This window comes from Anolis sagrei, chromosome 4 (genome assembly GCF_037176765.1).
Source record: "Anolis sagrei isolate rAnoSag1 chromosome 4, rAnoSag1.mat, whole genome shotgun sequence".
NCBI classification, from domain to species: Eukaryota; Metazoa; Chordata; class Lepidosauria; order Squamata; family Dactyloidae; genus Anolis; species Anolis sagrei.
The window spans coordinates 75,917,853-75,934,364 of NC_090024.1; the positions used below are offsets into that span (position 1 = coordinate 75,917,853).

The window sequence follows — 16,512 nt, forward strand, 5'->3', positions numbered from 1 at the left end:
CGCCTGCCACCAGGCCTCAGTGACTCCAGTTGCTTTGTTGTTTGTTCGTTTTGGCATTGAATATTTGTCACTGTTACTTTTGTTGCAAACTATCCTGAGTCCCTTTGGGGAGATAGGGCGGTATATAAAGTACAGTAGAGTCTCACTTATTCAACCTTTGCTTATCCAACGTTCTGTATTATCCAACACAGTCTGCCTCCTGCCTGCATCCACAGCTGTTTCAATACATTGAGATGTTTTGATGCTAAATTTGCAAATACAGTCATTACTACATAACGTTACTGTGTATCAAACTTTTTCTGCCGATTTGTTGTAAAACATGATGTTTTGATGCTTAATTTGTAAAATCATAATGCAATTTGATGTTTAATAGGCTTTTCTTTAATCCCGCCTTATTATCCAACATTTTCTCTTATCCAACGTTCTGCTGTTTATGTAAAATAAGTGAGACTCTACTATGTTGTTGTTGTTGTTGTTGTTGGTAATAGCCTTGGGATGTATCTATACTGTAGGATGAATTTAGATTTGAAACCATTTTGATTACAACGGCTCAGTGCTATGGACTCATGGGAGTTGTAGTTTAGTGTGGCACCAACATGCTTTGGCAAAGAAGACTACAGGCGATGTAAAATGACAACTCCCAGGATTTTACAGCATAGAGTCATGGCAGTTCAAGTGGTGCCAAGCTGCAGTAATTTTACAGTATATTTTGGATAAGAGGTACCCAACCTGTACATCAGTCCAGCACAACCTTTGGCCTTCACCATTTTGGGTCTCCAACTCCCAGAAGCCCTAGCCAGCTTGTCCAAGGGCCAGGAATTCTGAGAACTGATGTCCCAAACACTTGTTTTGCTCGTGTAGGCCTCATGTACAGCACCCCACAGCACAATGCTCTCCTCTGTCATTTTCTCCTGGGGCCTGATGACAAATGGCTAACTTGCCTATTTTGCTCCATTTTATTTTCACTGCCAGGGATGAAGAGAGGTGCTGCTTGGGTTTTCTGCCTGGTGCTTGGGGCTCTGAGCAGGCGGAGCAGCAAAGTTAATAGCTTTGTGCAGAAAAGATTTCACTATGTACCAAATTTGACAAACAAATTTTGTTCCTGAAAATGTTACTTCCTGTTCAATTGTGAGGTGCTTACTTTGAAAGTCGTTGTTATACTCCAGAAACATTGTGGCTGCCACAAGTTATGTTGAATTGGTTTAGACCAGGCATGGGCAAACTTGGGCCCTCCAGGTGTTTTGGACTCCAACTCCCACAATTCCTCACAGCCTCAGGCCCCTTCCCTTTCCCCCTCAACCACTTAAGGAAGGGGCCTGAGACTATTAGGAATTGTGGGAGTTGGAGTCCAACTGTAGCTGGCCACTTGGAGTGCCTCTGGTGTTGCTATAAGGAGGTCATCCATTGTGCATATTGCAGGTCTCAGACTGCACTGTAGTAGGTGGTCTGTGGTTTGCTCTTCTTCACGCTTGGATGTCGTGGGCTCCACTGCAAATTCTCAGGGTGGTCCGTGAGAAGGCCTTACTGGCACATTATTTAAACTGTTATGTTTATTCGTATCATGGTGTGATCACCATGCTCAATATATCTCATATGCATGGGGGTATTGGGACAATGATACAAAAGGTTTGCTAGAGTAGATCCTGAGCCCCCCCTCCTCGAATCAAACTCATCCCCCTCCCCCCTGAATCAAAATCCTGGCTACGGGCCTGCTTATAGGTCTTATGAATGTGCACAGACTATGTTATCATCAGCATATTGGAGTTCTATAACAGGTGTTGTTGTGACCTTGGTTTTGGCTTTCAGTCTGCTGAGGTTCCAGGCTCAGTGATGAGTCCAGGATCACCCACAAGCTGCAAACCTGCGGCTTCAGGGTTGGACTGGATGGCCTATGCCAGAGGTCCTCAAACTAAGGCCCGGGGGCCGGATGCGGCCCTCCAAGGTCATTTACCCGGCCCTCGCTCAGGGTCAACATAAGTCTGAAACAACTTGAAAGCACACAACAATAACAATTCTGTCTCATCAGCCAAAAGCAGCCCCACACTACCCATTGAAATACTAATATATTTGTTAAAATTGTTCTTCATTTTAATTATTGTATTGTTTTTAATGTGTTTTTTGCACTACAAATAAGATATGTGCAGTGTGCACAGGAATTCATTCATTTTTTCCCCAAATTATAATCTGGCCCTCCAACAGTTTGAGGGCCTGTGACCTGGCCCTCTGTTTAAAAAGTTTGAGGACCCCTGGCCTATGCGGACTCTTCCAACTCTATGATTCTTAATACTTCATCACACTAGAGAATGAATCCACTTAAAATCCGGTTTCTGCTTGGTGCAGAATTCTGGGGTTTGCAGTTTAGTGAGGCTGTTAAAGGCGACTCCCTAAACTACAAACCCCAGCATTCTGCAGGGGGCAGAAACCGGATTTAAAGTGGATCCATTCTCTAGTGTGATGAGGCTAACTGTTCTGATTCGGTGGCATGGAGCAGTGGCAGTTCGAAGCGGTGTCAAACTGCAGCCATTCTTGGGTGCAGATGCGCCTTTGCTCTCTCTCTGTCTCTGTCTCTCTCCCAGGGCGAAGAGAGTGGCACGGCCTCCTTTGGCGTGTAACTCGAGTGGAGAGGTTTATTTTAAAATGAGGAACCCGGCAGAGAGAGAGGGAGGGGGAGGCGCAGAGAAAGAGAGAGAGAGCGAGAGCCCAGCAGCGGCTGCCTGGCTTGACGTTTCCGGGTGGAGATAAACAAAAGGAGGGGGAGCCGATGGGGCGATAAGGCCGGCCGAGGGGTCACGTTACCGCGTCCCAGGAGGGGCTCGGCTTGTCATTTCTCCCCTCCGCGCCGGAGAAGGACCTCCCCGGAGAAAGAGGCAGCTCAGGGCGAAGCAGCAGCAACAACAGGTGCGGAGTTGGTCCGCCGCCGGGGCAGAGAGGGATCCCTTGGAGGAGGAGGAGAAGAAGAAGAGGCGACCCAGGCCAAGGCTTGCGTGGAGAGCGAGCCATGACCAGCCTGGAGGAAGAGCCCGAGTTCGACTTCGATTTCCTCTTCGAGTTCAACCAGAGCGACCAGGGCGCCTCTGCTCACAGCACCACCACCACCAGCAGCAAAGGTTGGCGACAAGTTGGCAAACGCGGGAGGAAAGTTAGTCCGCGGCGTGTTCGTTGAGTATAGCGGGGGAGAGGAAAGGGTCCTCCATGGAAAGAGGGAGAGGGGACACTCGGAGCGCCGCCCTTCCTTGGGACGCGCTGCCGAATGGATGCCCTTCTCCTCCTGACACTTGAGCTGCGCCCGGCTCTTGGGCACAAACAAGAAGGCGGCAGGACGCCTCCCGCGGGTGCCCAGCACTGAGCCTTCTTGGCAGAAGGGTCCCCCAAAAGGGCCTTCATCTCTCCCCCTTCCCCCCTGTTTTGGAACTTGGCAGGACTTCCCTCCCGCTTTCTCGGAACTCCCTCCAAGATGCGTTCACACGTGCGCGCTCTTATCACACTTGAGAAGAAAAAAATCCACTTAAAATCCGGTTTCTGCCTCCTGCAGAATTCTGGGGTTTGTAGTTTAGTGCGGCTGTTAAAGGCTCCTTCTCTAAACTACAAACCCCAGAATTCTGCAGAAGGTAGCAACCGGATTTTAAGTGGATTTTTCCTCTAGTGTGATGAGGCCTCTCCAGAGCAGTGTTTCTCAACCTTCCTAATGCGGTGACCCCTTAATACAGTTCCTCATGTTGTGGTGACCCCCAACCGTAATATTTTTTGTTGCTACTTCATAACTGTAATTTTACTACTGTTATGAATTCTAATGTAAATATCTGATGTACAGGAGAATGTATTTTCATTCACTGGACTAAATTTGGCACAAATATCCAATACTTCTAAATTTGAATACTGGTGGGGTTGCAAAAGATTGATTTTGTCATTTGGGAGTTGTAGTTGCTGGGATTGATAGTTCGCCTACAATCAAAGAGCATTCTGAACTCCGCCAATGATGGAATTGAACCAAACTTGGTACACGAAACTCCCATGATCAACAGAATATGTTGGAAGCAGGCATGTAGCCGGGAAGGGGGGGGGGCTTGGGGGGAGCTGATATTCTCATGGTGGTCCACAAGAAGGCCTTACTGGTACATTATTTAAACTGTTATGTTTATTCCTATCATGATCTGATCACCATGATCAATATATCCCATATGCATGGGGATATTGGGGTAACAATACAAAAGGATGCCAAGGATGCCATCCTTGAAGTGACTGGACTGACCTTGAGGGAGCTGGGGGTGATAACGGCTGACAGGGAGCTCTGGCGTGGGCTGGTCCATGAGGTCACGAAGAGTCGGAGACGACTGAACGAATGAACAACAATACAAAAGGTTTGCTAGGGTAGACCCTCTTTCACCCAGACTCCCCCCCCATCAAACTCAGCCCCCCCCCCCGAATCAAAACCCTGGCTACGGGTCTGGTTGGAAGGGTTTGTTAGGCATTGACCTTGACTTTTGGAGTTATTTATTTATTTATTTACTATATTTGTATACCGCCCTTCTCAGCCCGCAGGCAACTCAATATAAAGTCATAACAGGATCAATAAGACATAAATGATTTGTGTCTCCTAGTTAAAACATTGTCCAATGTCATCATCCAGTCGTTCCATAGACAAGGAACAAGACAAGGCTGCAAAAGAGATGAAAACCATGGACTTTGCACAAACTGTCTTCATTTGCATGGAATTTTTCATGCCCTCTGCTATTATAATTGCATGCTGATTTTTCTGTTACTCATAGTTCATATACATCCAGTGGACTCAAACAATGATGGATCTGGACCAAACTTGGCACGAATCCTCAATATGGTCAAATGTGATCACTGGTAGGGTTTGGAGAAAAATAGACCTTGACATTTGAGAGTTGTAGTTGCTGGGATTTATAGTTAACCTACAATTAAAGAGCATTCTGAACCCCACCAACTATAGATTTGGGCCAGACCTCCCACTCGGAACCTCCATGACCCACAGAAAATACTGTGTTTTCTGATGGTCTTTGGCGACCCCTCTGACACCCCATCACGACCCCTCCAGGGGTCCCAACCCCCAGGTTGAGAAACACTGATCTATGCTATAGAATTAATGCAGTTTGACACCACTTTAACAACCATGGCTCAGTACTGTGGGATCACAGGTGTTGTAATTTGACCAGGTTTTGACCCTTTTCTGTGCAAGAGCGCTGATGCCGCCTCAAACTCCCATTCCCATGATTCCATAGGAAGGAGTCATCACAGTTAAAGTGGTGCCAAATAGCACCTACAGTGTAGATGCACACCCTAATTGACAAATGGTAGCATAAACAGGGTGGATACCCTGGACAAAGGGACAATTCATATCCCAAGCAGGATGGCGTGAGATTTGATCACAACACTCAAAACACCACATCATTTAAAACCTATCAATGATTGGTTCCTGGAATTTTCCATTTAATATTTAACTGAGGGAAGCAAAACCATGGGGAAGGTGGCTTGGATTGGGGGCTAGTGTCAAGCTTCTGGGTCGCATGGCTCTTGATATTAGGGGTGTAATTTTTCACTATTTTTCTTCTTGAAATAAAGTCACAAGTCATATTAGCAAGAGCCCCCAGTGGTGCAATGGGTTAAACCACTGTGCTAGCAGGACTGCTGACCAAAATATTGGCAGTTTGAATCTGGGGAGCAGGGTGAGCTCCTGTCTGTCAGCTCCAGCTTCCCATATGGGGACTTGAGAGAAGCCTTCCACAGGATGGTAACACATCCGAGCATACCCCGGTCAATGTCCTGGCAGACGGCCGATTTTCTCACACCAGAAGCGACTTGCAGTTTCTCAAGTTGCTCCTGACACACACACACACCCACACAAATCAGCAGTTTTCTCACTGTACAAAAATCTTTGACAAACCTGAAGTTTTTTAAAATGTCTGTTCACAATTCAGGATATATTCTGCTCAGACTTCACAGGGGGTGCGGAAAAACATTTTCTAGTTAGAAAAATAGAATTTTTTTATGTGCAGATCAATATTGTGCAGCATTTTCTGCAGAGGAATCAGCATTTTCTAGGCAAAAAGTAATATTTCTGCATAGAAATGTTTGATATGCAAAAAACACTGGGTTTTTTGCACCCAAAAGGCTATATTCTGTGAAAGAAGACCATATGCCTATGTTGTGCAAAGTAAATTATGAAGTACAAATTATTTCATCAGTCTAGGGCCCAGTTTACATGGCTATATAATGCAGTTTGAAACTGCATTATATGGCTAGTGTAGACATATACAATGAAGTTTACCTTTATTAAATTCATGATATGAGTCTATGCAGGCCCGTAGCCAGGATTTTGATTGGGGGGGGGGGCTGCGTTTGATGGGGTGGGCTGAGTCTGAGTGAAAGAGGGTCTACCCAAGCAAACCTTTTGTATTGTTAACCCAATGCTCCCATGCATATGGGATATATTGAGTATGGTGATCAGATCAAGATATGAATAAACATAACAGTTTAAATAATGCACCAGTAAGGCCTTCTCGCAGACCACCATGAGAATTTCGGGGGGGGGGGGGGCTGAAGCCCCCAAGCCCCCCCCCCCCCGGCTACATGCCTGAGTCTATGGGTGCTTTCACACAGCACTATATCCCAGAATATCAAGGCAGAAAGTCCCACAATATCTGCTTGAACTGGGTTATCTGAGTCCACACTGCCATGTATTCCAGTTCAAAATAGATAATGTAGAATTTTATTCAGCTGTGTGGAAGGGTCCTATATAAGTTCCTAACTGGATTATATGGCAGTGTAAACGCAGTCCAAGATTCTTCTCATTATGGTCATTTTTCTACCATTTTTATTGACATCCCCCAGTTGTTTAACATAGTTATTCAAACCAGTGACCTTTTCCACCTGGCAGCTTTTGGAGCATGGCGATGAAAACAATGGAACTTGGTACTGATATGATATTTCCCTTTGCGTGTTTGTGTGCTTCAAGCATGAGCATTCAGGTACTAATCCCACATATTCAGGAGAAGATGGTGGATGTACGTTCAGGACCTCAGATGGGAAGGAAAATGAGTGGCAGCTGATAGCTTCCATGCCATTTCTTGTGGCAAAATCACAGTACATTTTACTCTTAATACTAATACTAATAATAACCTTTATATATAGACCACCCTAGCTCCCCAAAGGAACTCAGGTTAGTTTCCAAGAAATATGGAAACATTTAATGCCCAAAGAAAAACCCAGCAGTTTACATCAGGACAAAACACATTAGACAGTGGAAAACAACATAACTATAACTTAATAATCAAAATAGCAAAAAATAAAAATAAAATAAAATAAAAACATTATGAAGGTGTTGAGCCCCTGCCAAAACAGATTCATCACCTTGGATAGCTCTTGCTTGATTCTTGTTGGCCCTTAGAAGTGGAGAAGAGAAAGTCCCTTGACTTTTTGGCTTGGGAAGGAGTCATGATGATGCCTCTAGCATGTGTATTTGGCTCTACACATTGCTACTGGAAGGATAGAATTATACTCCCATGGCAATAGTACCAGGCATTTCCATAGGATCTCAAGGCATCAGGCTGAAAGAGCTGGTTGCAGAGTAGACACAAATGTCTTCCAGTATCCTACTCCAACTCTCAAACCACCATGTCACAATGGTTCTTATTTATGTGTGTAGGTAAGGTAAAGGTTTCTCCTGACATTAAGTCCAGTTGTGTCCGAGTCTGGGGTGTGGTGTTCATCTCCATTTCTAAGATGAAGAGCCAGCGTTGTTCGTAGACCCCTCCAAGGTGATGTGGTTGGCATGACTGCATGGAGCGCCGTTATCTTCCTGCCGGAGCGGTACCTATTGATCTACTCACATTTGCATGTTTTCAAACTGCTAGGTTGGCAGAAGCTGGGGCCGACAGCAGAAGCTCACACCGCTCCCCGAATTTGAACCTGTGACCTTTTGGTCAACAAACTCAGCAGCTCAGCACTTTAACCCCCTGTGCCACCGGGGGCCCTATTTATGTGTGTAGCTCACACTAAACATTTCTGCATGCAGTTATGTACTCCTCTTGTACTATTGTGATAAAAAAACATGATATCTTAACAATTCAGTGGCACTGAGCAAATATTGGCTTTTTATTGTAAATTAGAATTTACAATAAATTCTCCCAGAATTCCCCAGCAGAATTGGGACTTTTGCATTAAAAGTTACTTTCTCATGTTGTGGTTGAATGTGATTTATGAGTCATTTCTTACCATTTTATTCAGGCCTAAATAAGTATTCCTATAATGGATGATATACACTCACATAAATCGAATATTTTCAGAATGATTTCTTTCCTAATCTGTAGTGTATGCAGGAAGCCTCAAGGTAGAGATACATAGCCGTGTTTTATTTGCACAGCTCAATCCTTTTAAGTCAACGGATATCTCATGGTAAACAGCCAGCTCTCCTAAGGCATCTGGTAGAAAATGTGTATAGGTGTTGAACTTATTAATGGTGTGTGAGGCGATATAAATCAGCCTAAAGTATCAACAGCCTAAAGTATCAACAGCCTAAAGTATCAACAGGCTACTTAGAGAGCAACTAGAGCAGTGGTATGCATCTGGCATCAGTGTTGTCTTTGCCTGAATCATTTAGCAAATATGAATATTAAGGAGATAGACTGTGGAGCTTAGTGAATTAGTAGTAAATGGAAAGAATACAATGAGTCGGTGTGTAGAAGGAGCAAGCTCAGCTCCATGCAGTTCAAGTAACAAGGAGTGAGTTGTGTTGGGAATATATCCATGCTGACCATTTAAAGTGGATTCATTCTCTAATTTGATAAAGTATATCGCACTAGAGAATGAATCCACTTTAAATCTGATTTCTGCTTCCTGCACAATTCTGGGGTTCGTGGTTTAGTTTAGTAGAGGCTGTTAAAGGCTCCTCCCTAAACTACAAATCCTAGAATTCTGCAGGAGGCAGAAACTGGATGTAAAGTGGATTCATTCTCTAGTGTGATGAGGTAGTCATCTGAGTGCCATCATCTGAGGCATTCCTCTCTTAGGAAGGAAGCAAACAAACATTGTCAGTGGAGGAAGTGAGGAGGCCTTGACTTGTTTGCTTCAATCATTTTTAAAAACAGCATTCTTAAAAAGCAACTGAAGTTCAAAAGGCATGTTAAAACCAGAAGTTTGATACAGGACGAAAGGATAGAAGAGACAGAAGGGATACTCTGAATGGTAGAAATACTAGCTTATTTTTACACTGGGGACAGAGCTTATTTTTGCAGTGGGACACTGGTCTGAGAGTTGGACTAGCATTCTGGGAGACCAGAGTTCAAATCCCCACTTGGCCATGGAAACCGACTGGGTAATCTTAGGCGACTTACCCACTCTCAGTAATAAGGGAATGGAAACTCCTCTTTGAACAAATCTTGGTGAGAAAACTCAATGAAAGGTTCATTAGAAATCAGGAATGACTTGAAAGCACGTAACAGCAATAACTGAGCTGCCTATATATACATGATTTTTGTACCATAAATGCTATGATATGCGGAAGGAAAAAGAGAGGAAATTGAGGGAATATGTGATTCCTGTTGAATCTCAGAAATGTCAACATCTGCATTTAAAACTAACCACTGAATGGAGTGGCCAGGATTAACTCAGTGCTCAGAAAAGGTGGTGACAGAGAGATTTGCAGAGTAATCTACCTCTTGAGAAGGGATTTCTCAAGGACCTTCCAGACAGGGCCTATATCCCAGAATCTGATCCAGGTTAGCTGGCAGTGTGGACGCATATAATCCAGTTTAAAGAAGAAAACTGGGGATCAGATCCTGGGATATAGAGCCTGTCTGGAAGGGCCCTCAGGCTGGATCTGCACTGTCCAATATTCCAGGATCTTATCCCAGATTATCTGTTGTGAACTGGATTATATGAGCCTACACTGCCAGATAATCTGGGATAAACAGACAGGGTAGTGTAGATCCAGCCTTAGTGGCCACTCCCAGGCACAGGAATTCCCTTTCAAAGGAGGCCATGCTGGCTCTTTCCCTGTTGTCCTTCTACCAGCTGGCAAATGCCTTTCTTATTCAGACAGACCTTTGATAACAGACCTAGGTGACTCTGCAAGGATGTTGCCCAAGGGACATCCAGATGTTTGATGTTTACCATCCTTGTGGGTGGCTTCTCTCATGTCCTGCATGGGAAGCTAGAGCTGACAGAAGGGAGCTCATCCAGCTCCCCAGATTTGAACTGCCAACCTTTCAGTCAGCAGTTCAGTTGTCACAAGGGTTCAACCTATTGGGTCACTGTGGGCTCCATATAAGTGTGCTTAAATGTTATGACAGGCCTGGAAGAATGAAAATGGCACAGCAGAATTTCTTGATGTGAGATGTTGAGCTTCTTTCATGAAGTTATCTGCAGGGTGTGAAAAAGGGAAAAATCCAACTTGACAACAAGCTTAGACATATTTAAATGCAACCTTCCCTCTTTTTATTAGATGCTTGTACACTGGGAGCCCTTTTCAAGTTCAGTAGCACCCAAAAAAGCACAATCTGGTTTAATTTTAGATTTTGGTTTGTGAAAAGGACTGACTTTGAACTTATTAGATGTTGGAGTGTATTAAAGCTGATGTAGCTGTTTTGCTGAGACCAGAATTATCAAAAGGAGGAAGAGAAGGAAGGGGGTAATTATGCTTCGTGGTTGGCCAGCTATCCTGGCTTTCGTGGAAGAGGAAGCTGTTCTTTCCTTTGAGCAATGTTTCTCTGCTTGACTAAAGCAGTTTCAGTATGTCTTCTGTGCACACGCTGAGGGCACGTTTCTCTCTCTTGCTCTCAGATTGTTTGGATGAATGCAGATGGCTTGAAACAAGTTGCTTTTTTGACTTTCAAGTTCTGCTTGCAGCATGATGTCCCAGTTCTGTAAGTGTCTCGTACTGGCCAGTACTTGGGAGTAGATAAGAAATCAATAAAATGGAAATTGCTTTCTGGGAAATTAATGAAAGAGAACAAATAAAATCTTAATTGTATCCTAGTACTATTCCATTCCAGAGGATCAATAACCCTAGAAACCAAAATTGCTAGTAATCTCCTTCCACTCAGTAAAGATATCAAAGTAAAGGTTTTACCACTAAATTTTTCTGTTTCTGTATAAGATGATACTTCAGTATGTTTTCCATATAACATTTTCCTTCATTCGCAGACAGGGAAAGTTGGCTACAGGTTTGTAATAATCACAGGCCAGAAAAATAACCTTTCTAAGCTCTACTTTCATCTTAATTTAATTTAATGCAATGTTTTCCCTTTGGATTTTTTTTCCAGAAAGCTTTAGCTCAGTAGAGTCTTTTAAATTATTCGGTAATGGTTTTTGACATTCACAAATGTTTTACTCAACTTTTTAAATGTAAAGTGAGAGGAAGCAACTCGTGGCACCCATCAGATCTAGCCAATATTTGTAATGGAGATAGGTTGTAAAGAATTCAATTCCAAGAATTTCTGAGGGCCATAAGTTGCCCGCACCAGTTCTAAATTGTATTCAGGATTGGGTCTATGTTTGCCATTTATTGGTCCCATTTCTGTTTGCTGGACCCTAGCAGACTTACCTAGTAAAACATTTCTAATTATCTGGGACTCAACATTTTCATTTTCTACAGTGATATTGAGCAATGGATTGTGGAAAATTAAAATGGTTTCACTGAGAACTAATAGACCTACACTGATCAAAGTGCAAAAAAAAAAAAAAGAAAAGTTTTTGTAAAGTCATAGATTAAATATTTGTGGTGAGCCTGAGGATGTTGGATGTTAATGCTGGACCTGGAAATAAAAATCAGAAAAGTAATTGGAAGGATTGTGCATTTCTTAACTATGGTATTTTAATGCAGAAAAATTGGATTTTCAGTAGTTGAAAGTAGAAACTTCAAAAAGTTAAATTTCAGTCATATGAAAGGCTTCCTTGTTATGACTCAAGTTTGTATATTTAAATTCAAGAAACATGTTTGGAGGTTGTCGGGTTGGCCATACAGTGAAATCCAATGTTCACCAAACATTGATACTTCCATTGAGCCAACTAAAGTACACAAAATACAGTACATCATGCAAGTTCTGCTTCCAAGACTCAGGAACTCACCGCCCTGAGTCCCTTCGAGGAGATAGGATGGTATAAAAATAAAGATTATTATTATTATTAAACACTGAGACTTCTTGAAAAATTCAAAGATAGTTTACAGATCAGAGACCTCTTGGATCTCAGTGGAAGTTACTTTTCTATTGCTAACATGTTTGAAATGTTATTGTCAGTCATTTACTGTCCTTCATTTCAGAAGACTGGCCACTAATGCTCCATGCAACTCAAATAATTCATGAGAGTGGAGATCTAGGGCAGATCTGAATGTGTATCAGGCATGGGAAACCTGTGGTCCTCCAAATGTAGTTACATGATACATCAGTTTTAGCTGGTGGTCGGGGTGGTGGGAGCTCCAAATTACAGGCTCTCATATACAGGGGAGATTTCAGTGATGCTATTTATTTTCCTAAGTTTTGAAATGTAAGGTCCATCAGATCAAGATGAGAAATACTCTGTTGAAAGGTGGTGTGAATTGTGATATTGTCATTATACTAGAAATGCACAAATACATTGGGAAGATACATTGTTTCTTGGGAGTTCCTCTAGCATCCAAAAAACACCTTCAGTGTACTCATTCTTCAACAGAATTCCATGAAAACCTTTTTTGGGTAATTCTTCATTTATAAAAAGGGAAATATACACGAGCCTGTTTATTGAATAAATGTCTGAAATTGACTGTGAACCCTGGTAAAACCCCAGAATATCTACTGGAATGGAGCTCTGCTCATTAATTAGGATATACGTTCGCACAACATCTCATGTCATTCTTTTTGTTTTTGTTTTGTCTTTTTGCAGAACATTATAACTACCCATCTTCAAATATAAATTCAAGTTTGCCTCTCAATGTGGCACATCCTTCATTGTCAACTTCATGTCATGGCCTCCAGACATCTAATCCAGTCATTTCAATTGTTCCATCAACTAATCACCCTTCAGGATATGGAGGGCATATTGACAGTGGCAACGCTGGGTATTATCTGCCTCCAAATGTCAGGCCTAATGGAGTGCCAGCCTTAGAAAGCCCTAGAATTGAAATAACCTCTTACTTGGGACTGCATCATAACAACAATCAGTTTTTTCATGAGGCCGAGGTGGAGGAATCCATCCCAAATGCAAAGAGATCTCCTACCACGGCCACTTTGAACTTACCAAATATTGAAGCCTATAGAGACCCAACTTGCCTCAGCCCAGCAAGCAGCCTGTCTTCCAGAAGTTGTAATTCAGAAGCCTCTTCCTATGAATCCAACTACTCTTACCCTTACACTTCTCCTCAGACCTCTCCTTGGCAATCTCCATGTGTGTCACCTAAGACCACCGAAACAGAGGAGAGATACCAACGAAGCTTGGTAGCCTGCACGTTACTTAATTCACCCAGACAGTCTCCTTCTACATCTCCCAGAACAAGCATTACAGATGAGAACTGGCTGAGCACTCGAAACTCAAGGCCATCTTCACCCTGCAACAAGAGGAAATACAGTCTGAATGGGAGGCAGACATCCTACTCACCGCACCATTCTCCAACACCCTCTCCACAGACTTCTCCAAGAGTTAGTGTGACTGATGAAACATGGCTGGGAAACACTAACCAGTACACCAGTTCAGCTATCGTTGCTGCTATCAATGCCCTCACCACTGACAGCACAATAGACATGAATGATGGGATTCCTATCAAGTCCAGGAAAACGGCAATAGATCACTCGCCATCCATGGCACTCAAGACTGAACCAAGTGGAGATGATCAGGGGACCATATCACCAACAGCTGACTTATCGCCAGAAGAATTTCCAGGATTTCAGCACATCAGAAAAGGAAGCTTCTGCGATCAGTATCTCTCTGTGCCACAGCATCCTTATCAGTGGGCCAAATCAAAGCCATTGCCCCCGACGTCATACATGAGGTACATTTTTGGGAAGGTGGGGAAATAGATAGTGAAGATGCATTATTTTAAAAGCTATCTCTTAAAATATGCCCCTTTTCCTCGCTGTTTTCTTCATCTGCTTTCCCCTTTCTTGCTAATTTTTGTGTTTTGTAGCTTCTTACAAAACACATTGGGGATGGAGGGTACCTTCCTGAACTTACCAATAAAACAGGAAATCATGGCTAATAATGAATCCAATTGAAATAAACAGCTAGAAGTTACTATAGAATCACATTGATCATATTGGTCCTCCAGGGTGACTGTATAGTATTTTCTGGAAGAAACATACCATAGAATTGCCTGGAGGACCTACATCACACTAGAGAATGAATCCACTTTCAATCCGGTTTCTGCCTCCTGCAGAATTCTGGGGTTTGTAGTTTAGGGAGGAGCCTTTAGCAGCCTCAGTAAACTACAAACCCCAGAATTCAGCAAGAGGCAGAAACCAGATTAATGTGGATTCATTCTCTAGTGTGATGAAGTAGCTAGAACATTCTTGGAGGGGACATATTTTGTCAGCTGCAGGTAGGTGAAATTACAGATAGAGAATTAATGGGTACAGGGGTAATACTATAGTTAAAGAGCTACCAAGGATGAATCCCACTGACTTTAATTCATACCAGTCCCATAATGTTTTCTGATTTATTTTCAAAATGACCAATAAAGGCAAAATCTCCTGTAGGTTCTTGGAGTCCTACTTGCCATTTTGAGTATGTCTCTGTCTTCCAAGGAGCGATTATTATTCCTCTGGAAACCCTGCATAAATACATTTTTATGATTTCAACTGAAATGCAGTGGAGATATTTTCTGTCGATGGAGAGGGCGGCTTCTTTTCCCTACTGCATTTCTAAGTGAATACTAAGAGGCATTTTAGAAGATTGGGAATCCCTCTCGAAATGGTTTTCAGTTAACACCAAGGATGGTAGTGAGGAGAAGGAGGGTGGTTTTCAAATGGGAGTACAAGCATGAAGGTGACCATAGATCTTTGAAATTATGGAAATAACACTCAGTTAAAGATACGCCCACAAAATAACATTCCAATAGTAATATATATTTGTTAATAGTATATTTAATTTAGAGCATTTTAGCCCATTTTACCACAGCTGAAGCAAAAATGAAAATAGCTTCCAGCAGGATTGTAACCCAGACTATATTACAAAGAGACGGAAAGGAATTGGGAAGCAACAGCACCAATTCTTTAAAGTTAAATAAGATTGTTATGTGATCCTGTTAAAATGACAGTGATTGAAAAAGAGGATCTGAAGGAACAAATGTTTCAGCAGAGTTGATAGAGTGGCCCTAACAAAGGACCTGATGGTTCCCATGTCTGCAGGTTGGTGAATCTGAGCTTTCAAAAATTCTGAACCTATTTTGATGATAGAGTTAATTGCCTTTAATATTCAGATTAAAGTCTCCTCGCCACATGGAAAACTATAGCCACTACTGTGGCCTTGTTTTCCATCTTTTGCTGAAGCCTGATGGAAACAGTAATATGATTATATAGACATTATAAAAAGGCAAAATAAGTAGCAATGCACAGTGAAATAAAATTTATCCCTACAGTTTGATAGTTCTGCTTGAGTTTTAGCATCCAGATTCTTGTATTTATATATTTTACAGCTTTTTCCTTGGAGCCATATTACAACAGAAACACACACATGTAGTCTCAGACACACATTATGCTAAACTTGTAAGCTCTCTTTCTTCCATTAAATTCACATCTAAAACCTGCCATAACAGGGACAACTTGGTAATTTGGCTTTTTAAAGTGGGGTGGCTATTAATATTGTAACATTGTCCTCTTGTTACATCTGCAGTGCTGCATTTGCACAGTTAGAGTAAGAGCTATACCTGTTCCTTGGGCAGTCAGATTTGGCAATGGTGACACATGCCTTGATTGCATCCTGTTTGGACTGCTGTAATGTGTTGTACATTGGGCTGTCTTTGGAAACTATTTGAACATTTCAACAGGTCCAAAACGCTGTGGCTAGGTGTTGACCAGGGATTGTTACAGAGGACATGTGACTCCCCTGTTGAAACCACTTTACTGCCTAGCACTCAATTTTGGGGAAGAACTCAGAGGGCTTCCCAAAGATTCCATCTAAACATTAGGAAGAACTTCCTGATGGTAAGAGCCGTTTGGTAGTGAGATGTGTTGCTCGGGAAAGTAGTGGAGTGGGGTCTCCTTCCCTGGAGGTTTTTAAGCAGAGGCTGAATGGGCATCTGCTGGGCTACTTTCATTATATGTTCCTGTATGGCAGGGCATCAGACTGGATGTCCCTTGCAGTCTCTTCCAACTCTATGATTCTGTTATTCTGTGAATGTGCTCCATGGCATTGTCCTACCATTTCTGTCCCTGTCGGTGACCATAGTTCTTCCCAGTCTGTTTCTGCTGTTCATCACTTTCCATGTTGTCCAAAGGTCACCTGTCCCTTAGAATCATAGAATCAGAGTTGGAAGAGACCTCGTGGGCCATCCAGTCCAACCCACTGCCAAGAACCAGGAAAATT

General features: G+C 42.7%; 1 protein-coding gene across 5 annotated transcripts in view; it reads left to right on the forward strand.

The window, feature by feature from the left end:
* NFATC1 (nuclear factor of activated T cells 1) overlaps window positions 1–16,512 on the forward strand; it is a 172,050-nt gene that overhangs the window by 21,022 nt on the left and 134,516 nt on the right. For 2 of the 5 annotated variants that reach the window (XM_060774945.2, XM_060774944.2), the window contains exon 2: window positions 12,880–13,981. In XM_060774945.2, coding sequence (XP_060630928.2) covers window positions 12,880–13,981 — 1,102 coding nt within the window. Of the gene's footprint in view, window positions 1–2,690; window positions 3,108–12,879; window positions 13,982–16,512 lie in introns of those variants that run through there. The other 3 variants (XM_067467483.1, XM_060774942.2, XM_060774946.2) reach the window with 3 other exon arrangements.